We start from the raw sequence: 24698 nt of genomic DNA on the forward strand, positions 1-24698 counted from the left end.
GATAACTTAAGTAACCTGCCCAAGACACACAGCCAGTAACAGAACTGGCAATTGGATCAGTGATCTCCAAAGCTTATGTTTAGCTGTTATCACTGTTCTATGCTGCATAGCTACCACTATAGAGGGAAGATGATCACATGTTTAACCATATTTGCATTCTTGATGAAGCAGAAAGAGTAGATATTCAGATCCAATATTTCTCTGTTGTTAATTGTGAAGTCCTGACCTGTGTAACAACCTCACCTATAGTCTGAATGTTTGGTACCCTACCAATTCATGTGTTGAAAACTAATCCCCAATGCCATAGTGTTAGGTGGTGAGACATTTAGGAGGTGATTAAGTTATGTGGTCAATAGAATTAGAGGCCCCAGGAGCTAGGTGTGCATCCCAGCTACTTGGGAGGCTGAGGCAGGAAAATCACAAGTTCAAGGCCAGACTGAGCAACTTAGTGAGACCCTGTCTCAAAAATTAAAACATTTTTTTAAAGATTTAGAATGTAGTTTAGTGGTAGAGCATTTGCCTAGCATGTATAAGGCCCTGGGCTCAATTAAGTACCACGAAAAGAGTAAAAGAAAGAGAAAAAAAGAATCTCAAATGGCTACCTTGCCTCTTTTCATCATGTAAGAATACAAGAAGTTGCCAGAAAACAGTCCTTTACCAGACACTGAATCTGCTGGCAACTTAATTTTGTACCTCTAAGCATACAGAACTGTGAAAGATAAATTTCTGTTAGTTATAAGTTATCTGGTTTATGGTATTTTGTTATAGCAGCCTAAATGGACTAAGACAACCTCCAACTTAAGGTTGTAGAGAAGGACATGGTTATTATCTAAATCCAGTCTTAATATCTAACACATCAAAGACATGTCATCATGTGGCATCCACAGTATATCGGGGAGGGGGGGGATTTAAGGAGTTTTACTGCTTTAGGATTCAGAGGAGATATGAGAATTTCAAGGGAGGGATGGTGGTTGTTAGGTCAGTAGTAGGATAGTTGGGGATTAGCCTAATATGATTTTCCTGAGCAAAGTAAGCATGTTAGGATAAAATAATCTATTGGATTCAACAACATTTGAATGTTCCTAATTACAGTGTCCTCCTAACAAGGTAGAGAGAGGAAAAATTGTGGTTGGGTGGAGGGTAGAAGATTAGTAGTGAAGGAGGATCCACATACAACATGAGGATGAGGGATGGAAAAAGAATGTTCACATTCTACTGAGGTCTCCTATAGTTTCTTTCAAAATACCGCAAATCTTTTCTCGAAGTTTCAGACTGGGCTCAGAGTCAGGGCCAAAGTTCAAGTAACATCAAAGTTTATTTTTGAAATAAAGGTTTATTTCCTCATGGAATTCTTGAAGGGTTTGTCCTGTGTGTGTGAAGCATTGAGTCTGGGCTGAAAGGAATTTATTTTAGGACCTTGAGCTGTCTTTGGCTCACACGCCTATTGCCCTAGGAGGTGATTGATGACCGTGTAAGTTTCCAGTCCACCCCTAGGGGCCCAGCTCTGGGGCTGCAACCCTCCCCACTCTGGAAGCCTCTGTTGTCTCTGGAGAAAAGTGTACTTTTTCCTCTCAAATCTTGTAGCACTGTTTTCTTCAGTGTTTCCACTATTTTCATTGTGTAGCATTGATTAGCATTGATATTGTCTACATTGTTGATTGAATTATAGGCTCTATTCTGATTGAAAAGCTGCCAGTGGACTGCCTGTTTGAGTAGAGAAAGTCTACTTGTGTTCATAACTACAGAGCCAAGCATTAATACAAGAATGGGTAAATGACATTTAGAAAAAAAAATGTCTATCTAGCATTTGCCAATTCTTGTTAATGTTGTTTGGTACAGGCACTAGAATGTTAAGAGTTGGGATTGATGAGCAGCCTTTTTATCCCCTATTGACTACACTTTTTTTCATCCCTAATAAAAGCATTTTTCCTAATTCTCATGTCAAAGGGATGTATAGTAAAATGTATATTCTTAAAACTTAGATAAAATAGGCTGGGTGTAGTTCAGTGGTATGGTGCTTTTCCTATCATGCTGATTTGATCCCCAGCATCTCATGCACACGCACATGCACATACACACACAAATACTTAGATAAAACAATTAACTAACTATGGAGGAATGTCAAGGAGAAAACTGGAATTTCTTCTTATCCATCAAGTTGCTATTTAGGCATATTTGAGAAGCAGCAATATGAAGGCAGGTTTCTTACTCCTTACCCTGAAATAGGACTGAAGGCTGTACTGGGAAGTGGGATAGGGTGTATGAGGTTTGCTCATACCTTTACATTTTGCAGCGGTGGAAACTGCCAGCTTGAAGGAGGAAAAAGGCATATCCTATGTCACATGTTCATTCTTTCAAATTAATTTTTTAGAAATTCTAGGTTCTTTGCAGCAGTGAGCTAGGTAGGCAAGATGGGAAGTGGGAAGGAAAATAGGGCCTTGTTGGTCATGAATGGTCAACTCTCCTGTTTCTCTTTTACCTCTCTGGTCACTCTTTCTGTAGATGCTTCTAGACCAAAGCCATATCCAATTTCACAGGTGGGCCTAATTTAGGCTCAGATTGCAACTCCAAGCATAGTGACAGGAGGAACATCTACAGGTTGGGAGCCTGGGAGTTGGTGGGTGTGTAGGAAGCATGCAGCATTTTGGGGTCTAGTGTGATTATTAAAGGCCTTCCCTTTCTCCCCTTTGTGCCTTTCTTCCTTTTCTTCTCCTGAATGTGTAGTACCAAGGTTTAGAGGCAAATCAAAGCAAATTTTTAATTCATGGAACACTTACTGGCTACTTGGCCCTGAGGATGTTGGTGCAAGTGGGCACAGCAGCCCTGGCCTCCATATTGACTCCAGATGAAAAGTTCTTAAGCATCTCCTTCCTCTTGTCAGGCAGTGTTCTGTTCCAGAAGCCACAGTGACTCTCTATTGCCCCTTTGGTCAATTTAAATCTTGAAGTATGGCTCCTCATATCTGGCTCTGCCTACAATCCAACTTCATTTATTCGTTCATTCAGTGAATACCTTCTGATTACCTACTGTGTGTCAGTCATTGAGCTTGGTATATAGCAGTGAACAAGAGAGATATGGTTTCTGCCTGATGAAGACAATATTATTACAAACAAATATTATTGCTGTTAAACAAGGATGATTGTGTTCCCCTCCAGTACAGTGTATCATGTGCTGAAGGGTGATGAAGACCCTTAACCTTAGATGCCTTCCTGACTGGTGAGCTTGGCTGGAGTGTGGCACCACTAGGACCCCAACTGTCCTTCCATAGACCACAGCTAGGCTCCCTATAGGGCTGCTTCACCTACAGGAGTCTCTATCCATTTTTGACTCTAAATACCTTGTAAACCCAATGTAGTGTCTCACTGGAGGTCTCTAATTTTCTTTTTGGTTATAGACCTTAGAGACCAGAGCAGAGAAGAAAGGTGAATATTTCTATTCCCCGGGCTTCTCCCATCCTATATGCAGTCCTTTTGTAGTCCTGAGAAGGGAGGAGGGGCCCTGCTCTGAGGTGGCTCCATTGCAAGTCCTTGATGTTTCCTTGATGAAAGCCAGAGCTGTCTCATCGAAGAGGCTGGAGTGAGCAGACTAGGCTGGGGGGAAGGGCATGGGGCCAAAGCTGATTTGCTTGAAGTTGAGCTTCCTATTATGGAGCTTTGAAAGATGCATCAGGTTTAGGAATCAGAGTAGTGAGAGCAATTCCACCACCAGGCCCAGACCACGCCTACAACACACAGGCAGGCAACAAAGCTCTATCCACACAGTCTCCTTCAATCTGCTCATACCTCATTTCTTTTGCAGGGCAGAGATCAGTTTGAACAGCTCATAGGTCAAGGAAAAGTATCTCTGGAGTGTCCAGCCAAGTCTCTACTTCCTGCCAGTCACTCTTGGCTCAGGACTAAATTCACCAAAGCGAGAACGTAAGGTTCTCATTTTACAATCAGACTTTATAGTTCAGAAATGGAGTTATCTTTTGCCCATTTATTGATTCTTGTTTTAATTAAAACTTAACTTTTCTGGGCTGGGGTTGTGGCTCAGTGGTAGAGCGCTCACCTAGCACGTGCAAGGTGCTGGATTTGATCTTCAGCACCACATAAAAATAAATAAATAAAATAAAGGTAGTGTATCCAAGTACAATGAAAAAAATCTTTAAAAAAACAAACAAAACTCTTCGGGCTGGGGTTGTGGATAAGTGACAGAGCACTTGCCTCGCACATGTGAGGCACTGGGTTCGATCCTCAGCACCACATAAAAATAAATAAACAAAATAAAGATATTGTGCCCATGTATAATTTAAAAAAATTTTAAAAACACTCTTCTAGTATACATGTTCTAGTTTACTAAACAAAGAATAACTACTAACCAGGGTAACTGGGTTATAATACTCTTTATTTTAATTGACAAATAATAATTATATGCATTTATGGAGTACAGAGTAATGTTTTGATATGTGTATACATTATGGAATGAGTAAATCAAGCTAGTGAACATATTCATCACCTTACATACTTATCTCTTTTTTCAGTACTGAGGATTGAACGCAGGGGTCCTCTACAACTGGACTACATCCCCTTTTAAAAAAACATTTTCTTTCAGACTAGCTTCAAATTTGTCATCTTCCTGCCTCACCCTCCCAAGTAACTGGGTTTACAGGTTGTATGCCACAGCATCCAGCACTTTTTAAAAACAAATTTTTATAGTGTAAACATTTAAAATCTACTCTTTTAGCAATTTTGAAATATACTAATTGTAGAGGATTTTTTGTTTGTTTGTTTTGGCATTACTGGGGATTGAACCCAGGAGTGCTTTGCCACTGAGTTACAGACCTTTTTATTCTGTATTTTGAGACGGGGTTTTACTACGTTTCCCAGGCTGGACATGAACTTGTGATCCCCCTTCCTCAGCTTCCTAAATTCCTGGGGTTACAAGCCACTGTGCCTAGTTGTAGAGCCTTCTAGAACTGCTTAGGGGACAATTTATTCTTTGAAGGAATGAGTGGAAACAGGCTGCTTTCAGGATCTTTAGTCAGACACAAGTATTCTGTTCCGACTATTTTGCTAATAGATTACAGGGATTATGAGGATCTGAATAATTATAGGATGAAAGATGAGGAGAGAATAAGGGAAAAAAAGAAATGGAAGAACACCCAAGTCAAAGAAGTAGATTAAAAGAGAATCAGATTCTAACATGGTGTGTTGAAGTATTCTGAGTGGAAACCCCAAGTGCACAAGGACATGCACAATTAGCCAATCTGGTTTTCTGAGGACAACAATGTCTCTCTCTTTTCTACCTTCTAAAATGGAGAAAAATCAGGACATGAATTACAGGGTTGTTAACACTGAAAGCTCACCCAAGCTTATGTACCCACTCCTGAGACATCCCAGGAGTCCAGTATGGCCAGGGATGGAAGCCATCCCAGTTGGCAGGGCCTACCAGAGAGAAGCAGTTCTATGTTCTGTTTTTGCATAAAATATGGAATAGCGTTTCTCCATTTGAACTGAATGTATTACTCTACAAATGGGTCTGCCTTCCTCCCTCCCTCCCTCCCCCTTCCTCCCTTCCTCCTTCCCTTCCTCTCTTCCTTCCTTCTTCCTTCCATTTTGATGTCTTTTCAGCAGTCTGGGCACTGAGGGACATCCAGAGACATTTCCCTCCAAAGCAGTCGGGTGAAACACTTGGTTTCCCCCTTACTTCCAAGCTCCTGGGTGCTAGCCGCATATACTCAGCCTATTCTAGCTGGTGCATGGCACCGAGTATATGTTTGGGGAAGGAAAGGTAGATGAATGAAGCCAACTATTCGGGCTGTCTCCACTATTTACTTGCTGGTGTGGGCATCGGTGCACTTGAAATTGTATTTACAGAGAAAAAGTTTGAGTTAAAAAAAAATTAGACAAAGCAGCAAACAACTTTAACCATCAGTACCCGGGCAGGAGCGTCACAGTAGGACGCAGGCACATATCCTGCACTGAAACATCATACACACACACACACACACACATACACACACACACACACACACACACACACACACACACTCACGCAGACCTTCCTTCTTTCACGCTCCAGCTCGCTCTTTCTACTCCTACTTCCCTTTCCCTCCTCTCCCGGATCAAGCGTTAATCTGCGAATCTCTGACCGCAAAAGAAAAAAAAAAGGTGGGTGGGGGGATCCCGAAGTAGTAGAGGGAGGAGGAGGAGGAGTAAGGCGGGGAGGAGGAGGAGGAGCCCGTCGAAACAGAGTCAGAGGGACTGGTGGCTCCAGCGGGTGTGCAGCCCGGGGGGAGCCGGCGCTCTCGGCGGTGAACCCGTCAGCCCGCCCACCCGCCCGGCGTCTTTGGCGCCCGCTCGCTCGCCGGCCCGCGCCTAGGGGCCTGCTACACCCGGAGCTGGGGCCGCCTCTCAGGGGCCCTCGGGCCAGGGGCGCCTTTCGGGGTGAGCCAGTTGCGCCGCCAGGCTGGTCCCCCGCATCCACGACCGGGATGCCGTTCTACAGGCGCACGGTTGTGCCCCAGCGTCTGTGCCCGCGCAACCCTCCGCAGCCGCTGTCTGAGCTCCGCGACGTGAGCCACCTGGCCGCGCTCAGTCTGCTCCGGCAACTAGCCGACCTATGTGGCCACTCACTGGCTCTGCTCGAAGACATCGAGGGGCACCTGCTGGCCCTGGGACGCCGCACCGACAGCCTATGCATGCGCACCGTGCGCCTCCGCCGCCGCCTTCCCTGTCGCCTGCTTGGCCCGCAGGAAGACGAAGAAGAGCTAGGTAAACTACGCCCTGGCGACTAGCGACCCCGCGACTACCCCGCCTCTGGGGGCGCCAGCAGACATTTAGTTCTGTGCCCACCCCTCCCCGCTTCTCTCCGTCCTTCTCTTCTCCTTTCCTTCCCTTTAGGATGAGGGGATACCGTTTCCTCAGTCCCCACCCTCCCCCGCTGCTCTATCGCTGGAACTTCCAGCTCCTGGACATGGTCGCGCCGTCCTGAGTGTCCCTGTGTCCTCACAGGGGATTCTGGCCCTGGGTTTGAGGCCAGAGAGTTGGGGGGGCGCAGGGTTCGGGATGGCTTCGGCGCCGCCCTCAGGACCCAGGCGTCCCTATCATCGTGGCGTCGGGACGGAATGGCCGCGCCGGCGTCTTTGCTTGGCTGTAGGAGCTTGGACACTTCGGAAAGCGCGCCGAAGCCGCCTGCCACCTTCACGGCGGCAGAAGCCAGGCAGCTGTGCCTATTGCCTTTAAACCTGTGCAACTTCGCGCAGGAACGTGAACGCGACTTTCACTCAGGGGAAACGTCTGAGAGCCCTCCTGCCTGCTTCTCCCAGCACTTTCTGGGCCGCTGAGCCAGGGAGTGGCCGGTAGGGGGAGGGGAGACTGCCCTGGACTTCGCTGACCCCCTACCACTAAAGTCCAGCTGCACAGATTTGCTGGAGAGAACCATGTAAAGAAACTGTCATCAATTTCCTGAAGTGCATTCACTTTGGGAATCAGTCTTGCCTGAGAAACACCAGGTCCCAGGGGCACTCTTGCTGAGTGTGTCTTTTACTACTTTGGATCCCAGTACTTTGAATGGGGGATCCTTTCTGTAGGAATGCAGTACCCCTTTAGATGTGAGGGACTATTGCTGAAAGCAAGTGGACTGAATTTGCTGGAAATGCTGACCACAGCTTGACCTGCCAGGTACCAGGGCCACATGGTGTCTACAGAAAGAGCAGTCTGACTAGAAAGTTTCAGGTGGAGGCAGAAGTTTGCACTTAAGAGTGTAAGTCTTTTGATGTCTTGGAAAAAGATGGCCTGGGTCAGCCTTTCTCCATTGCAGACCCGGCTCCTTAAAGAAGGGACTGGAATCAAGAGGCTCTGGCACCCCTCTTCATAAAGGTCTCTGACCTCTGAGGTGCATGGCAGAGGTCACTAGTAGAGAAAAAAGGAATTGAGTTCTGTGAAAAAAAGGAAGGTGGAAGACACAGATGACTGCCAGATGGAATGTAGACATGGAACCAGAAGCCTTTGCAAGGCAGGGGACCAGGAAAAGGGGCCCTAGATCTGGGTAGTTCTCAGTTAACAAAGAGGGTAAGAAGGTCATTGGGGTTTTGTTATTGTTGTTTTGGTTGGGTTGGGTTTTTGCTGGGGTCCCACTGATTACCAGGATTAGTCTAGGAAAAATTTGTGACAGTTTAGGGAGTAGTTTCCAAAATCCCTGCAGAGATCCACTTACTAAATTCAGCAGGGTAAGTTAAGGACAGGGAGGAGGCTCTACTTTTCCAACTGTACCTTTCTGTCTACTGAATCAACTAGTCCTTTCCATAGGAGTGAAGGCATGGATTCACCAAGTCACCTGAAGACCTAACCATTTGCAGTGATCTGCTGGGTTAGACAGAGATGACTGTATGCTATGGATATCTTTGCCTAAAGGGAGAGAATAATTCTTATGATAAATTGCCATTGGTTTGGCTTCTTGGAAGTTTGCAAGAGCTGGGAGAGTGGCCATCTTTCATCTTTAGTGGGGCCATTTTCCTTTGAGAATGTACATGTCAATTGGCTCAGAGGCACCCCAGGGACAGCTGCATAAATGGAACATAGATACCTTCTGTAAGTTGGCAGAAAGGTCTGAGTTTTCCATTTTCTGGTCTGATGCCCTACCCTAGACTCCCCTTGAGGTTCCCGTGCACACTTTTCTCTTCAGGAGCTGTGATTGCATAGCACTTAAATTAGACCTTCTCAGTAATGGTCTGAGCATAAGTGCCAAATGCAAAAAGATTTGGGGAGCATAATCAGTTTACCATCTGGCACCCGCTTGTTGCTTGGGCATAAGTTTCAACAAGGTGTCAGAGTGGGCTGTATATTGGATTTTAACCATAAACAAATCAACAAAACCCAGAAATTGTCAAATCTTGCCCTTGTTTCTTCCAAGTACCTTTTCCTTCTAGCACTCCCACTCCCTTACTGACTATTTTGCTGGGGACCAGCACTTCTAGTCAGCATTTTACCCTATATATCACCCATTTGGCAGGATTTCCCCTCATGTTTTTCTCTAGCTATTTCTTTTGACCATGAGGGCAAGAGAAACCTGGGAAGAAGGGAGGGAGAGAGGAAGGTTTGGAAATAACATGGCCAGAGTGAATGACAGCTGACAGCCCAGCAGCTTGTAGCCTCCCTGCAGGGACAACTTGGCTGCCACTTATGGGCTGAATAGTGGCAAATCACACTGGCCCACAGCCTGCAGGCTGGGCTGGGGCCCTGGAAAGCAGCAGGGGAGAACAGGGAAAGCAAGAGAGAGATAGAGGAGGAGAAAGTGGATGCTAAAGGAATCCAAGTGCTCTCTATACTATCAGAGGTCACACCCCCACCATCTTCAAGGTTACAGGGGTGGGACTGGGCTGGCCTGGTTGCCTGGCAACCCCCCACACACGCACACACTGAAAGTTGTTCTTCAGTAACCCGAACCCTTTTGAGACTGCCCTAGAAGCTCTTGTAACTTGTATGGGGTGGGGGATGGGGGAGGAAAGGGAGAGGGCATATTCAGGTCTGCACCAGACCCCTCTGGTTGTGGATCTGTAGCCATGGCCACACCCTAGGCATGGCCTTGCCTATAAACTGAGTTTTTCCCCACATCTGGTTTTAGATGTGACCCATTTTATTGCATCTGTGGCCAGTACTCTGTGCTCTTCGTCTCAAGAATGGTATGGTCAAAGCCAGTGGGAAATAATTCCATGCCTGCCACCATATGTTGAGTCAATCCAAGCTTTCCAACTCCTCCCTCTGAGATCTATTTAATGTTTGTAGGCGCTCAGATGATAATTACAAAAGCAATCAGATCATAGGCCTAAGGGTATAATATCTCCTCGGAGATCCAGGAAGTCACTGAAGCACTAGATAACTCCAGGTATGTTTAATAACACTGGAGAGCTATGATTTTACACTGACTCATGAACTTGCTGCAGGAAAGATGCTCGGTTGCTTCTTGCAGTTATTTTGGCTTGAATATCACCAGCAGGGTCCATGGTGGAAACTCCCTCTTCATCTTTATGTAAAATTCCTGCCTCTTGATTTTCCAACTTTGTGGCAACTCTGGCTTCAAATCAGAAAAGACAGCTGGTTTATTTATGTTTAAAATGATAGTTTTAGTGCAAGGCGAGACTGTTGTAAATCTATATGAAGATGAAAACTGCACCTCCTGACTGCAACCAGTTTGCCATTAGAAGAGGTGTATATTTTCTGAATCTGACCATCCTTGATGAGGAGGAGGGGAGATGCTCTTTTGAGTCAGACTGTGCAGAGGGGATCTTTAGAGACTTGAGACAGACATAGCCAAGGCTCACTTTGTTTATGTCATACCTGTCAGCCCCAGAGGCCCTTGGGACAGGGGGTTGATAGAACGGAGAGGAGAAACAAACCCGTTTATTTTATTTTTTTTCTTTTCTTCTTTCTTCACTTTCCACTTTCTTTTTAAATACCGTGAAATTCCTGGTCTGCTTCATGGCATTTCCATGTGTTGAAAACATCTTCCCTGGAAATTTGGACACCAAAATGTCCACTAGAATTTCTTCTACTTTAGAAACAAGAAATTTAATCCTCTCCTTTTTAAGAAACGTGAACAGCTAACTTGATAAAAGTGTCAAGGATTTTGGAATGCTAATAGGAGAAGATTCAAGTTATGGTTCTTGGGCTCAACTTTAACCTTGATGAAGTTGATTATGTTTCAGGAGAAGAGTAGTGCATTTGCATCATCTGTCTCTATCTGTACCTCTCTGGCTTGGGTGGAGTCTGTTTATACTATGTGATGCCAAAATTTTGGTCATTAACCATTATGAGCATCATGGCATCTGATACCCCAGGACCAGAAAGGTGAAGGGACCTGTCCAAAGTCACCCAGCTGGATCAAGACCTTTAGTAGCTGTAAGTGCTGAAAAGATTTTAGCCTTCCCATGTATAATTCCAAATGAGAGGACTAGAAGCCTTCAAATAAAATATTATTTTTTGAAATAACTCCAAGCTCACTTGTATGTTGAAATTAAAATAGCTTTTTAATAGATCCTTTCTATCCTCCTCCCCCTCTCTTTTCTACTCCTGTTGTTAATGGCCTAAGCATGTATTCAATTTACCTATTTGGGAATATGGCACTGGTCAAGTCACATAGCAGGACAGTGACAGGAAGCCTCTATCTAGAAGCCAGGCCTTCTGATATTCCAGGCCAGTGCTCTGCCCTCCACAGCGGCACTTAAGTTCAAAGTCAGTTGTTCATTGAGAGTTGCTGCTCTGGCATTTTCTTCAACTGGAACTTGTCCAGGACCATGATGATTTCTGCTACCTTTAGTTATTGAGGGATGCTTTAAAGAACAGGCCCGGTATGGTTTCTATAAGTTGCCACTTTGGGGGCAAACTAGAGCTGAAGAGGAGGGAAGATCAACCTTGCATCTTACAGAGAATAAACATGAGGCTACAGGCTCTTATTAAAACAAAAGATAGTCTCCTTTAAGGTTTGAGTGAAAAATTGCCCTGGAAAAATGATACTCAGAGGGAAAAAAGTATCTGCCCAGTGACCCTGACACTGTCCTCTTAAGGTCACCTTTTCTTTGGGGTGTTTCATTTCCAATCCTTCTGCCATCTTTATACCTGCTCTTTTCCCTTGAAGCTTTCAAACCAACTATGGACACTACCCCACCCCCCCCAAAGCATCCTGACTATTTTCTGTTATTATAGTAGAGCCTAGTTGGCATTTCAAAAGACACTTTTTTATTAAAAACCAAGGGGAATAAGAAAGTTAAATTATTACCAGAAATGCATTTAGCATATGTGTTTTTAAGGTATGGATTTCTTATCCTTCAATGCTTAAGTAGATTAACAGGCTGGTTGGCTTTGCTTCTCTGTACCCCTTCAGAGGCCTCAAATCACCTTTTCCTCAGATCATTATTTTCTAGCCTTGAAGAGTAGGCATATTTTTGCATGTGCCCTTCTTTGCCCTTATATTGGCTTCTAGAGACCCATAGGTAAATATGACCCAGTCTCTTACTTGGAGAGTTCCCAGTAAACAGTGTTGGATGCTATCTCATTTTTCACCACATCAGCATGCAGTGCCTGGGCATTGGGCCTTGTTTTTCAGGTTGGGGATAGCAGATAATCACAACTAGGACCCCGGTTCACACCCTAGTGGATTCTTCCATTCAGTCTGGGTTGGGGTTCCAGGATGGATTTAGGGCTTTAAAAATCCCTTATGAAGTAAAAAAGCCAAACATCAAACCAAACAACAATAGAATGCTACTATGAATTCAGCAATGATTTACATGGTTTTGTATTTTAAACCTGAGAACTTTATCTTCATATATATGTAAAATAGTGCTAGGCTGCTGATACAGCTCAGTTGGTATAGTGCTTTCCTGGCATGTACAAGACCCTGGGTTCAATCCTCAGTAACACACACACACACACGCACACACACACACACACACACAAAGAGAGAAGTGCTTATTCAATGGATGGACAATGGACAATGCTTGGTGGATCTGCAAAGTCACAAACTTCTTGTGATAACACCATAGCTCTCTAGAATTTTCTACCCTCAGTTGGGAACCACTAGTCTGGTCTTCCTGGTTTAAGCTATCATCTCTTCCCTGCTCTGTAGAGTTCCATGATTTTACTCAGATAAGCCCTCATAGACATATTATTTTTAAAATTTATTTTTATCATTTATTATTTTAATTGCACAGATTTATGGGGAAAAGTATGATAATTCAGTACATATATACAATGTATAGTGATCAGAAAAGGGTAGCTAATATTAAACATTAAAAATGTTTTAAATGTCCTTAAACATTAAAAAAATATTAACACATAATAATTGTACATATTTATGGGGTACAGTGTGATATTTCAATACATGTATACATTATATACAAATCAATTTTGATCTGTTATTACTTTGTGTTTGAAACCTTTGCACGCGTCTACGGCCATACCACCCTGAACGCGCCCGATCTCGTCTGAAACCTTTGCACGCGCGCGCGTGTGTGGTTATTGTGAACTGTAATAAGCCCCTATGCTAAAAAGCATTAGAACTTATTCCTACCTAACTTTATTTTATTTTATTTTTTGGTACTGGGGATTGAACCCAGGAAGACTTAACCACTGAGACACATCCTCAGCCCTATTTTGTATTTTATTTAGAGACAGGGTCTCACTGAGTTGCTTAGTGCCTTGATTTTGCTGAGGCTGCCTGTGAACCCAGGATCCTCCTGCCTCAGCCTCCTGAGCTGCTGGGATTATAGGCATGGGCCACCATGCCTGGCTTTTAACTTTATTTTGGTACCCATTGTCCAACGTCCCAATATACCTCTCTCCACATCGTTCTTAATCTCCAGTAATCACTACTCTACATTCAGATAATTTTTTTTAGCTTCCACATATGAGCAAGAACATGTGGTATTCGTTTTCCTGTGCCTGACTTATTTCACTTAAGATAATGTCCCTCAGTTCCATCTTTTTTTGCTGTAAATAATAGAGTGCATAGGATGACAATATCAAAACTACATTAACAATACCACGGACAGGAGGTATGTTAAATAAGTATATAAGTAGCTTGTCACAAGGGCTGTGTTTGATAGAAGGTCTGGGGGCTGGGGTTGTAGCTCAGTGGTAAAGCGTTTACCTAGCACTTGTGAGGCAGAGGGTTTGATCCTCAGCACTACATAAAAAATAAATAAATGTAGTGTGTCCATCTACAACTAAAAAATATTTTAAAAACAGTGGGTCTGGTCATGCCTGAGAAAACTAAGTATCAGCCCTTTAAACTGGGGAGGTTTGAACAATCAGGCAGCTCTTTCTCCTTCCCCATTTCTGTCCTATATTCCTTTCTTCCCTCCCTCCTGTCTCTTTCTAAAATGTAATATCCTCAATTAAATATATGCTCCTTGAGGATAGGGGTCTTTACTTGTTTTTACTGCCATGTTATCAGCTCCTAAAACCATGCTTGGCATCTGAAAGGCACTTCATAAATAATGTACCTGTTTGCCAGTGCACATTTATGGAGCCCCTGACCCTCGGCTGGCCCTGTGCAGGTTTGTGGAAATATGGAGATAAACTAGAATGCAGGCCCACTGACCAGTGGGAAGAGCAATTAATTGTCCTGCTGTGGAGATAAGCCTAGGGGTTCCAGGGAAGGCAGGGGAGGCACACCTGATTCAGCAAGGAGCTGGAAGAAGCTTCCAATAGAATGTAAAGTCTGAGTTCGAAGGAAGATCTGGAGCCCACCCGTTGAAGAAGGTGGGGGAGGGAATTCCTGGCACAGGAAGTTGCCTGTGCAAGGACCTGGATATATGAGAGAGCTGGTGTGGGGGAGGAACTACTGTGAGGGATTCAGGAGCAGAGGGCACAAGGCACCTCATGACTCAGAACAGGCCCCCAGGGTGGAGGTGGGGTGAGGAGCCCCTCACATCCTGTTTGTTGGCTGAAGAGTTGGAGACTGGAGAGTATTGGGGAGGTAAAAAAAATGCATAATTAAAATGAAGTTGTAAAATTAACTGTTGATTTTCTTGATCTACATTCAATTTCATTATTGTGGAACAGATGAGACCTTGGTAACCTCAGCCCTTCCCTGCTTTGCAGAGTCAGGTCCTGACCCCCCCCCCCCACACACTCCCGCCCCTGCCCCTCCCACTCAAGAAGGCTAGAGCAGAAGAGACTCCAAGCCACAGCCACTATGAGAGAGAGACACAAAGCAAGAGTCTACCTGCCTGTGTGTCCACCGCTGTGCATATCCAGTTGTACTGCAAAGCTAAATATATTATCATGCCCCTGCTTTTCTGTGAGTGGGGGCATTTTAGGTTTGACAGTATCTTTTATTATTATTAATCTTTCTAAAGATCATAGGTTCTTCAGATTGGTCTGTAATTCATCTAAGGAAAAATTAGGAAAAAATGTTCTATTTCTTTTTCAGTGCTGGGAATTGAACTTAGGCCCTCATCCATGCTAGACAAACACATTACCACTGAGCTACATCCCCAGCCTAGAAGAAATGTTTTTTTTCTCTTTGGAAAATGGGCCTAAAGAGGAAATAAGTTTTAAAAATATATCAGCTGTTTTTACTTTTTTTGGAATTGTTTGCTTCTGAGAACAGTGTAATTAGCTGCTTGACAACTTATAGTCAGATCCCCAGTATTTGGAAGATACCACACTTAGATTATTCTCTTCCACTAGGAGGTCCTGAGGTGACTGAGGTCTCCTTACATGAACATCCTCACAGGCTCTCTACCTTGGCAAGAGGTGGCATCCCATTGTTGTTAGCAAGACAGGCCTTGTTGTTGTTATTTACTGTGTGTCCCCTTTGAATCAGCAATTCTATTTCCAGGATCTTATGTTAAAAACATAATCAGACCAGGTATGGTGGTACATGCCTGTAATTCCAATGACTCAGGAGGTTAAGGCAGGAAGATCACAAGTTTGAGGCCAGCCTCAGCAAATTAGCGAGGCCCTATGGAACTTAGTGGGATCCTGTCTCAAAAAATAAAAAGGGATAGAGATGTAGCTCAGTGGTAAAACACCCCTGGATTCAATCCCCAATACCAAGAAATAAAAAAAATAAATAAAAATCAGATATTGTGGGGAAAAATATTTAAGGGTCCTCATTGCATCTTTTGGTTATGTATATTAACTGGAAAAATGAAAATAGCCTAAGCATTAAATAATAGAGAAACACTTATATAAATTTTTCTAAGTATGTGGTAGAATAATACACAGCTATGAAAAATCATGCTGTAACAAATACACAAGGAGACGTGGAAATGTACAACATAATGGTAAGTGAAAAAGCATGCTGTTAAATTGCACGTTTAAGATTGGTGTAGTGGGGGCTGGGGATGTGGCTCAAGCAGTAGCACACTCGCCTGGCATGCGAGGGGTGCTGGGTTCGAGGATCCTCAGCACCACATAAAAATAAAATAAAGATGTTGTGTCTGCTGAGAACTAAAAAATAAATATTGAAAAACTCTCTCTCTCTCTCTCTCTCTCTCTCTCTCTCTCTCTCTTAATAAAGTCTATCTTTAAAAAAAAAAAGATTGGTGTAGTGGTACACACCTGTAATCCCAGTGACTTTGGAGGCTGAGGCAGGAAGATCACAAATTTGAGGCCATCCTCAGCAATTTAGATAGATCCTCAGCAACTTTGCAAGACCCTGTCTTAAAGAAAAAATAAAAAAGGAATGGGGATGTAGCTCAGTGGTAAAGCACCCCCTGTGTTCAGCCCACAGTACCTAAAAAAGTTGCATGTATATTATCCAAAGTAAAATATGTGTACATGTCATATACATGTACACCAAAAAATGGAGAGGTATATGCTAAAATGTTAATAATGGTTCTCAGAGTGATAGGATTATAGGGATGAATGTGCTATAGTTTGAGTCTTGAATGTTGCCCAAAGGCCCATGTGTTGAAGGCTTGGTCCCCTTCTTGTGGTACTACTTGGAGGTGGTGGAACCTTTAAGATGGGGCATAGTGGGAGGTCTTCTGGTCATTGAGGACATGCCCTTGAGGGTGATAGTAGGACCCCTTCCTATCTCTTTTTGATTCTTGGCTGACATGAAGTGAACAGGCCTTCTCTGTCACATTCTCCTGTTCCCATAATGTACTGTGCCACCACAGGCCCAAAGCAAGTGGCCGTGGACTGAAACCTCTGAAACTGTGAACCAAAATAATTATTTCAGGTATTTTGTCACAATGACAGAAAGCCAACTAACACAGGGTATTATTTATTTTTTTCTGTATACGACTCTGCATTTTTCAAAATTTCCAAAATGATGGTATGTTCCTTTGAATAAATAAGACAAATATAATGGATGACACGTTAAAGGAAGGATCTTGGGATTTGGAATTAGCAGCTATGAGTTTAAGTCTCAGTTCAGCACATCATAACTGACTGATATGTCTGAGCCACAGTTCCTCATCTGTAAAATGGAGTTCACATTACCCAGTTCAGAGAGTGGTTGTGAGGATCCAATATAATGTATATAAAATGCCTGGTGCATACATCATGATTATGCACACCATCATGAGATACAAACAAATAAGATGAAATTCCACCAATCCTTTTGAAACCCCTGGATGGTTGTACTGTCAAAGGCTTATTTATAATAAGAATGTTTCCTAGACAGCTCCAAATTTCAGCCATTCTTCCCTTCTCTGGAATATGTAAAGAATGCTTGTGTGCCCACGGAGGAGCTGCATCTTGCTTTTGAGGCTGTCGGCTCATCTCTCCCAACCCGAGGATTTTCCTTTCCTTTGACTCCTCCCTTCATTCTCCCCCACTGACATCTGTTCACTGCCTCACCAACCAAGGGGGAAAACATTCTTTGGAGCTGAAGCTGAGACACCACTGAGAGTCCTGGCAGCCTTGGGATATTTGTCAGAGAGTATATGTGGTGTTGGCTGACCACAGACCCCACCAGGCTGGGGTGCCAATAAGGGGCTTTCATGGAGGAGCAGAGGACAGATGCAGACCCATCAGTCAGGCAGCATCCCCTGTCTTTGGGCACAGCTCTTGTCCAAGTGTCTTGCTGGCTCTGTTCTCTTCCCCTGGGGATGTATACATGGCTCCTGGCTGGGTTTACCAGTTTTACAGAACCAACCTAGATTATGGGTTAAAGAAACATATTTTTCTCACAAAACTTATGGGGCCTAATGGTGTTTCAATGAAATATCAAATAGTTTGCCTGATGGTCTAATAGGCCTGACTCTTACAAGTGTGGATATGGAGTAAATAAACCCTGAGCTCATAGTTGAGCAGCCTCAAGGTCATGGGAACACCTTAGCAGTGTTTATAAGATGCCCAGACCACCAGACATTTCAATCATCTAGTAAAATCCTTTACATCGTCTGATTGCATTTTCCATTTTTAAATTATAACCACAGAATCTTATACAGACTCTGGCTACAACACCAAATCTCAAAACAAAACAAAAAACAATAAAAAAATCTCCCAGGGAGCTTTAAAAAGCTACGAATGCTGTGGCTCCACCCCATATCAATAAAACCAGAATTTCTGGGGGCATGGGGCCCAGGAATAAGTATTTTTGAAGATCCTACTTGCAGCTGGAGTGAAAAACCCTTGCTATGTTACTGATGGTTAAAATAGGATGAGACCAGGGTAGAGTTTCCCAACCTACTTGAGCACATACCTTTTTTTGTGTGTGATGCTGAGGATGCAACCTGGGGCCTGGAACTTGCTAAGTAAGTGCTCTACCACTGAACTGCACTCCCAGCCCCTGGCCACATAATCTTTTACAAATATATTTGTGGATAATGAGCATGGACTATAATGTAGGCTTAGATTAAAATAAGGGACAAATAGGTGGTCTCATGTATGAATTAATTGCAAGCAGTAATGCTACAAAGTTTGTACTTCTGAATTTTTATAAGAGAACAAAAGCAGGAAAAAATGGAGCCACTTTATTTCATTAATAAAAAGAATAAATAAATGTTAAGGTTAAATAAACATCTTTTATTTTACATTTTGTGCCTATAACATGTCATCAAAACCCACTAACATTTTAAATGAGGACACCATTTTTGTTTTCTTATGTCATAGCCACTTAATATCACATATGATGACACTAGGTTGGATTCCTACATCTGGTCAAACTCAACTTACTTTTCTTTGAGATAGAATATGAGGATTCCACTATGCACATTTGTTGGAAGTGCAGGCAAGAGGGGGAAAACTGCCACTTAGTAATATTTAGTGTTCTGAATTAGGTTATGTCAGAAATTACAAATAGAAGTTGAAATGGTTGCCTCTGAATCAATGTATAGATTGAATTCCATGCTTTCTCGTGATCTCTGATGTGGTACTCCATTTTATGCACACAAATTCTTTTATTAATAATAATGTAGAATGGCAAAATTCACCATATAAATGTACCGAGTATTCGTACACCCATATATACTTCAATAAATGCAATTTAGAAGAAAGAGTATGTATCTTTTTCCCTCAAATACTTTCAGAATGTGGCTCTCCTCCAACAGCCACTCAGAGAGAAGAAAAGATCTGGTACAAAGGCACCTCTGGGGTCAGTGGCCAGGTGTTTGGACTTCTTTTGCAGAATCTCCCCTGTGGCTATTTTGGGGTCCTGAGACAACCACTTAGGTGACTCTGTGAGCAGCCCCCTGAGAAATACTGGTACAAAGGGAACAGGAGAAAGGGGAGAACTCTAGGAGACACTTTTGGCAAGCCCCTTCCCTGCTGTGATCAGAGAGGAAAGGTGCTAAAGGTAACCTCTATGGTTTGCCTCCCAACTAATACTGGACCCTGAGAATGATACACAGGCATTAGAGGAATTTTCTGAATGCTTTCACCATAAGGAAATGATGAACATTTGATAAGACAGATACTTTTAATCTGATGTAAACATTATTCAATGTATCTGAGTATGGTGGCAAGGGCCTGTAGTCACAGCAACTTAGAAGGCTAAGTCAGGAGAATTGCTTGAGCTCAGGAGTTCTAGACTAGTCTGCAGAATCTAGTGTGACCCCATCTCAAAACATAAATTGAATAAACATTACACAGTGTAAACATGTATCAAAACATTGCATGGTACTATGTTAATATATACAATTTGTGTGCTTTTATCAGTTAAAAATTTAAAAATTCTTCCAGCAAAAAAAAAAAAAATTTAAAGAAAAGGAATCTAAGAAGACTGAGAAGTATGTTTTCAGGAAGAGTTCTTCTGAAAATGGTGGAAATAAAAGAAAAAAAATCAGTACAGAAAAGTGGGAATCTGTCCAACTCCCAGGAAACTTAGCTATTAAGAGAACTCATTTTTTTTGAGGATTCTGGATAAGAAAATCTTGCTGTATTCCAACTTCCGGCCTGTATTACCTCTTGGAATAATGGGTTACATAAGTTCACTCCCCGTTGTGAAAGAGCTCAGTGAACTCTTTTTTTTCCCCCCCATAACACCAAGTTAATGAAAACGGTAGATTTAGGAAAACAAATGTTATTGGCTTGCAGGGAGGTATTGTATTTTGTGCCTGTAGCTTCCAGACTACCTGACATGTGGGGACTGGGGTGGGGAAGGAGGGGGAAGAGATGGTGAAGGTGAGGAACCTCTCTACCCCAGAAAACATTTATTGAATTCCTGTTAGATGCCAGTAGGAGCTGCTAGCATATGTCGCAAATAGGTGCCCCCCCCTCAAAGTAGAGAAATGACAAAAAATGTACCTCTTCTGAATGAACCAATTAGGAAAAGCCATCATTTTTGGTGGAACCTTTAGACAAAAGCATCATCTGTTTGTTGGGCCTAACAATTTGTAAAAGTCACCTCTTCTTGTCTGAATTATTAAAAACTGGAGTATCCTCTTAGTGGAACAAATTTTAAAAGTCACCCTCTCTGGGCATAATAAATAAAGGTGCTCATTTTTCTGTGGGCAGTCAGACAGGGCTTTGGGTTCAACTAAATTGTGGCCCCAACTTAAGACCCTTTGCGGGGTTCCCTTGTAGAAATACAACTTGCATAATAGTACAAGCAGTCCTATAATACCAGGTGCCACTATGTGCCATACTGAAATTTCTCAGAGAGAGAACCAGTTCTCAAGGAATATATATGACATCCCTTGCTAGTCTTACCTTATTTAACTTTCCATGTCTGCTGCCAGCTCCACCCTGCTGTGACCCCTTGCAGGACTTCTCCCTATGGTGATGAACCATCTACCCTCCATTTGCTGGGGCAGCAGGCTTCTGACCCTGACAGTGGCTCCAGGCTAAATGTCTACTTTCTATGATGAAAAACTAGTGCTACTTGTTTATTGTGGTGGTGCATTGTTTCTGGGTTTTAACTGGGAAAACATCTCCATTGCTCCATACTTCACTATTGTTGAAGAACTTTGCTGTGTTCTACTGAAATGTCCTTTAAAACGGTGACTTTGGGCATAGCTGAGATATTTTCCCCTTTAATTTTCCAGTTTTTTTTTAATAAAGCAAGCAGTTTATCTCTAATCTGCTGATTTGGAACTAGCTCCAAAAAGCTAATTCCTTACCCTGATCGTTGTAGTAAGCCTGTGCCAGGCCCTGGGCCAGATATTGGTGATACTGAATTCCTAAGACTTACTGTTGACTCCTGAGTCTTACATTTCGTTGGGGAGACAGTATGGAAGGAGAAAAACTTGCTAAGTCTTCTGTGAAAAGCATGAGGCATAGAGGCAAGGAAGCCTTCAATAGTCTTTTCCTCCTGTTTTCCTGAAAACGCCTATTCATCCTTCCACAGTTCCACTTAGACATTCTGCCTTTTCTTTCTTCCTTTTATTTTTTTGTTGCTAGGGATTGAACCTAGGGCCTTGCACATGCTAGGCAAACACTCCACCACTTGGATACTTGCTCAGTTCTTTTTTAAAAATTTTTAATTGTAGATGGCCATAATATCTTTATTTATTTTTATGTGGTGCTGAGGATTGAACCCAGTACCTCACACATGAAAGGCAGGCACTCTACCACTGAGCTACAGCTCCAGCCCTCAATTTTTTTTTCATTTTATTTTGAGACAGGGCTCACTGAGTTGCACAGGCTGCCCTCAAACTTGCAACCCTCCTGCCTCAGCTTCCTAAACTGCTGGGATGACAGACTTGTGCCACAAGAACCCACCATTCCCAGCTCTTTAAAGACCTCTCTGATTTTCTCCATTATGTTCCTGCTGGACTTTGTTCACTTTTGCAACCCTTGTTTCCTCCAGGTGGCTCAGCCTGTGGGGAGATACTTAGACAGAGGCTGTCATTATGTATTGACCCCTTTTGAATTCATTTTGATTTCCATCCCTTTACCACCACTTGAAAGTAACATGACCTTCTTCTCTGGAACTTGGAAAAAACACTCTGGCCTTTCCTTACCCTAAGATGAACTGGAAGCTAGAAGTTAGAACTCTCTAAGAGATTTAAAGCCTTTCTTAAAGGTTGTGTGGATATGGAAATAGAACATAATTGCTAAGACCTTTCCATCCTGATAAATTCAGCTGAGGGTCTAGGGGAGTTTCCAATAAATTCAGCTGAGCCCAAGGGAAACCATAGTTACATCAGATGATTGTGGACTAGGTTCAGGCCTTTGGGTGTAGGAAGAAGCCTTTGTTATGAGCCTGGCTTAATTTTTGCTTATTTTCCCCAAGTGTAAGCCCAGTTCTGGTACTTGTTAATAGGGATCATTTTCAGTGCTGAGCCTCGGTTCTCTGTCCAGAGAATCAGATGAAATCCTGTAAGGAAAAAGGCTTTGTGAATAAAACAGTCACCTCCTGAATGTTATGTATTATCATCCTTTAGGGTAAGAATGGTGGCTAACTCATCTCTCTTTCTTGAGCTTGTAGTTTGGAAATAGGTATGATGTGAATGTTTGTTGAATGACTAAATGGCCTAGGAGGAGAAGGAGTTCCGTATTAAAAAAAAAAAATTGCTTATTACCCAATAAATCTGCTATGCTAATTAATGCTTACCTTTACTGCTTTGTAATTTTGCCATTACCAACACTATGAACCTCACAATACCCAAGAAGTGGTTTACTGACTCCTAAGTATTTTGCCTGCAACAGGATATGCCACTGCTACATTGATAGAGATGTCCAGGCTACAGCATTTTGTTTTAAGAGCTCCCACCAGACGCCCCAAGGGCTTTATTATTTTCCATGTCTGTGTCCTCCCAGTGCTCTGGTTATGCAGTTAGTTCTTAATGCATAGTTGCTGAATGACTAATAGAGAGAGGGAATAGCATGTTTTTGCAGTACTATTTGGCCACCCAGATAAACTCCAAATATCAGAAAGTAACAGATGTGCCCCATTTTACTTTTGTTACTTTTGCACTTGAGGAGAGATTCCACCTTTAAATTTTTTTATATTTATTTTTAATTTTTACTTATTTTGTTTTTTTATATTTTATTTATTTTTTTAGTTGTAGTTGGACACAATACCTTTATTTTATTTATTTTTATGTGGTGCTGAGGATCAAACCCAGGGCTTCTCATGTGCTAGGCCAGTGCTCTATCACTGAGCCACAACAGCCCTTCTCATTTTGTTTTTATATTTATTATTTCTACACACACACACACACACACACACCCCTTTTTAAATTAAAAAACCTTTGAGCCAGTTGTAGTAGTGCATGCTTGTAATCCCAGTGACTCAGGAGGCTTAGGCAGGAAGATTGCAAGTTCAAGGCCAGCCTGGACAACTAGTGAGACTCTATCCATTAATTAATTAATTAATTAATTAATTAAAGGGCTTGGGGGTGTAGCTCAGTGGTAGACTACTTGCCTAGCATGTAGGAGGCCCTATGTTCAATTCCCAGTACCTCAAAAACAAAAAGCAAAACAACAAAACAAAAATATGTGGCTTTTATTATTATATTTAAGAGCTTTCTATGTGAAAGGCAATATGTGCATCATTTTATTGTCACATTGATTCCAAGATATGTTAACTATAATTATCTTAATTTTCTTGATGATGAAACAGGCTCAGGGAATCGTTGGAGGTCTAGGGGTGTAGATCGTGGTAGAGTGTGTGCTTAGCATGTGTGTGGTCCTGGTTCTATCTCCAACATCACAAATAAAACAGAACAAAAGTTGGGGAATAAGTTGAAAATCCAGAATTTGCATCCCCGTCTATGTTCTTTATCACAATGAATGGGGAATAGGTTATACTGAACCTGGGGACTGTGAAGGAATTTGGGGGTTTTTGTTTGTTTGTTACAATGCCAGGGAGCAAACCCAGGGCCTAGCACATGCTAGGCAAGAGCTCCAACTCTGAGCTACCTCCCATCTTCCTGCCTCAACCTCTAAATAGCTGGAATGACAGATGTGTGCCACCACACCCAGCTGAAAGTGTTTTTACCACCATCAGGGAGCAGCCTAGTTGGGATAGTATCCCATGCAGCACTTTAGAGGGGAATCTAGGAGATTCAGCAAGATTATATCTGGTGGGGCTAAAAAGAGAATTAAACTTTCTCGGGGAGGCAGAAAGAGAACAGGAAATTGAATTTTTCTCTAGACAACTAGCATTTTTGTATTTCTTTTTCATTTATGAAGTACTTTTACATATGTTATCTTGTATTATCCTCATGACAGCTTTGTGAGTTATTACTCCTATTTGAGAAATGGGAAAAATAGACTCAGGGAGTTTGAAACTGATTTGCCCATGGTGGCAAGTGGGAAGGTCATGGAGACCAAGAAACTATTTGTGCTCTTTTAGGCACTGGAGATACAGGAGTGAACAAGACAGGCAAACCTCTTTGTCCTCATGGAGCTTATAAAGTAGATAAAGTATGATTTATTTCTTTTCATTTGCCCTCTGTCACATAACTATTACTGGTTTTGATTTTCAACTTTAGCTGTGTTTTGGAATCACCTGGCACACTTCAATAAAAAACACTGATGTGTGTGAGTATGTGTGTAAATGTGTACACTTAAATTTTAAAACTGTTGGAATAAGCATTGGTTTAGAGCAGTGGCTCTCAACCTTGTTGCTTATTTTCCCCAGGTACCCATTAGAATCACCATGGGAATGTAAAAAAGAAAAAATACACACACACACACACACACACACACACACACACACACACCAGTGTCTGAGCTTTACCCCAGGATCAATTAAATTAGAATTTCTGTGGTTGTATACAGACATTTGTACTTTTAAAATGTGCCTTCTCATCTGGGCTCAGAAGTGCGTGTCTTTAATCCCAGCTACTCAGGAGGCTGAGGCAGGAG

The 24698-nt window shown here is 42.6% G+C and overlaps 1 protein-coding gene across 2 annotated transcripts in view; it reads left to right on the plus strand.

Moving 5' to 3' along the window:
- The first annotated feature begins 6475 nt into the window (after positions 1–6475).
- Positions 6476–24698, plus strand: part of Nhsl2 (NHS like 2) — a 272876-nt gene continuing 254653 nt past the window's right edge. For both annotated transcript variants that reach the window (XM_077793880.1, XM_077793881.1), the window contains exon 1: positions 6476–6755. In XM_077793880.1, the coding sequence (XP_077650006.1) occupies positions 6476–6755 (280 nt within the window). The remainder of the gene's footprint in view (positions 6756–24698) is intronic.

The sequence above is a fragment of the Urocitellus parryii genome, chromosome X (assembly GCF_045843805.1).
Source record: "Urocitellus parryii isolate mUroPar1 chromosome X, mUroPar1.hap1, whole genome shotgun sequence".
In the NCBI taxonomy this organism is placed as follows: Eukaryota; Metazoa; Chordata; class Mammalia; order Rodentia; family Sciuridae; genus Urocitellus; species Urocitellus parryii.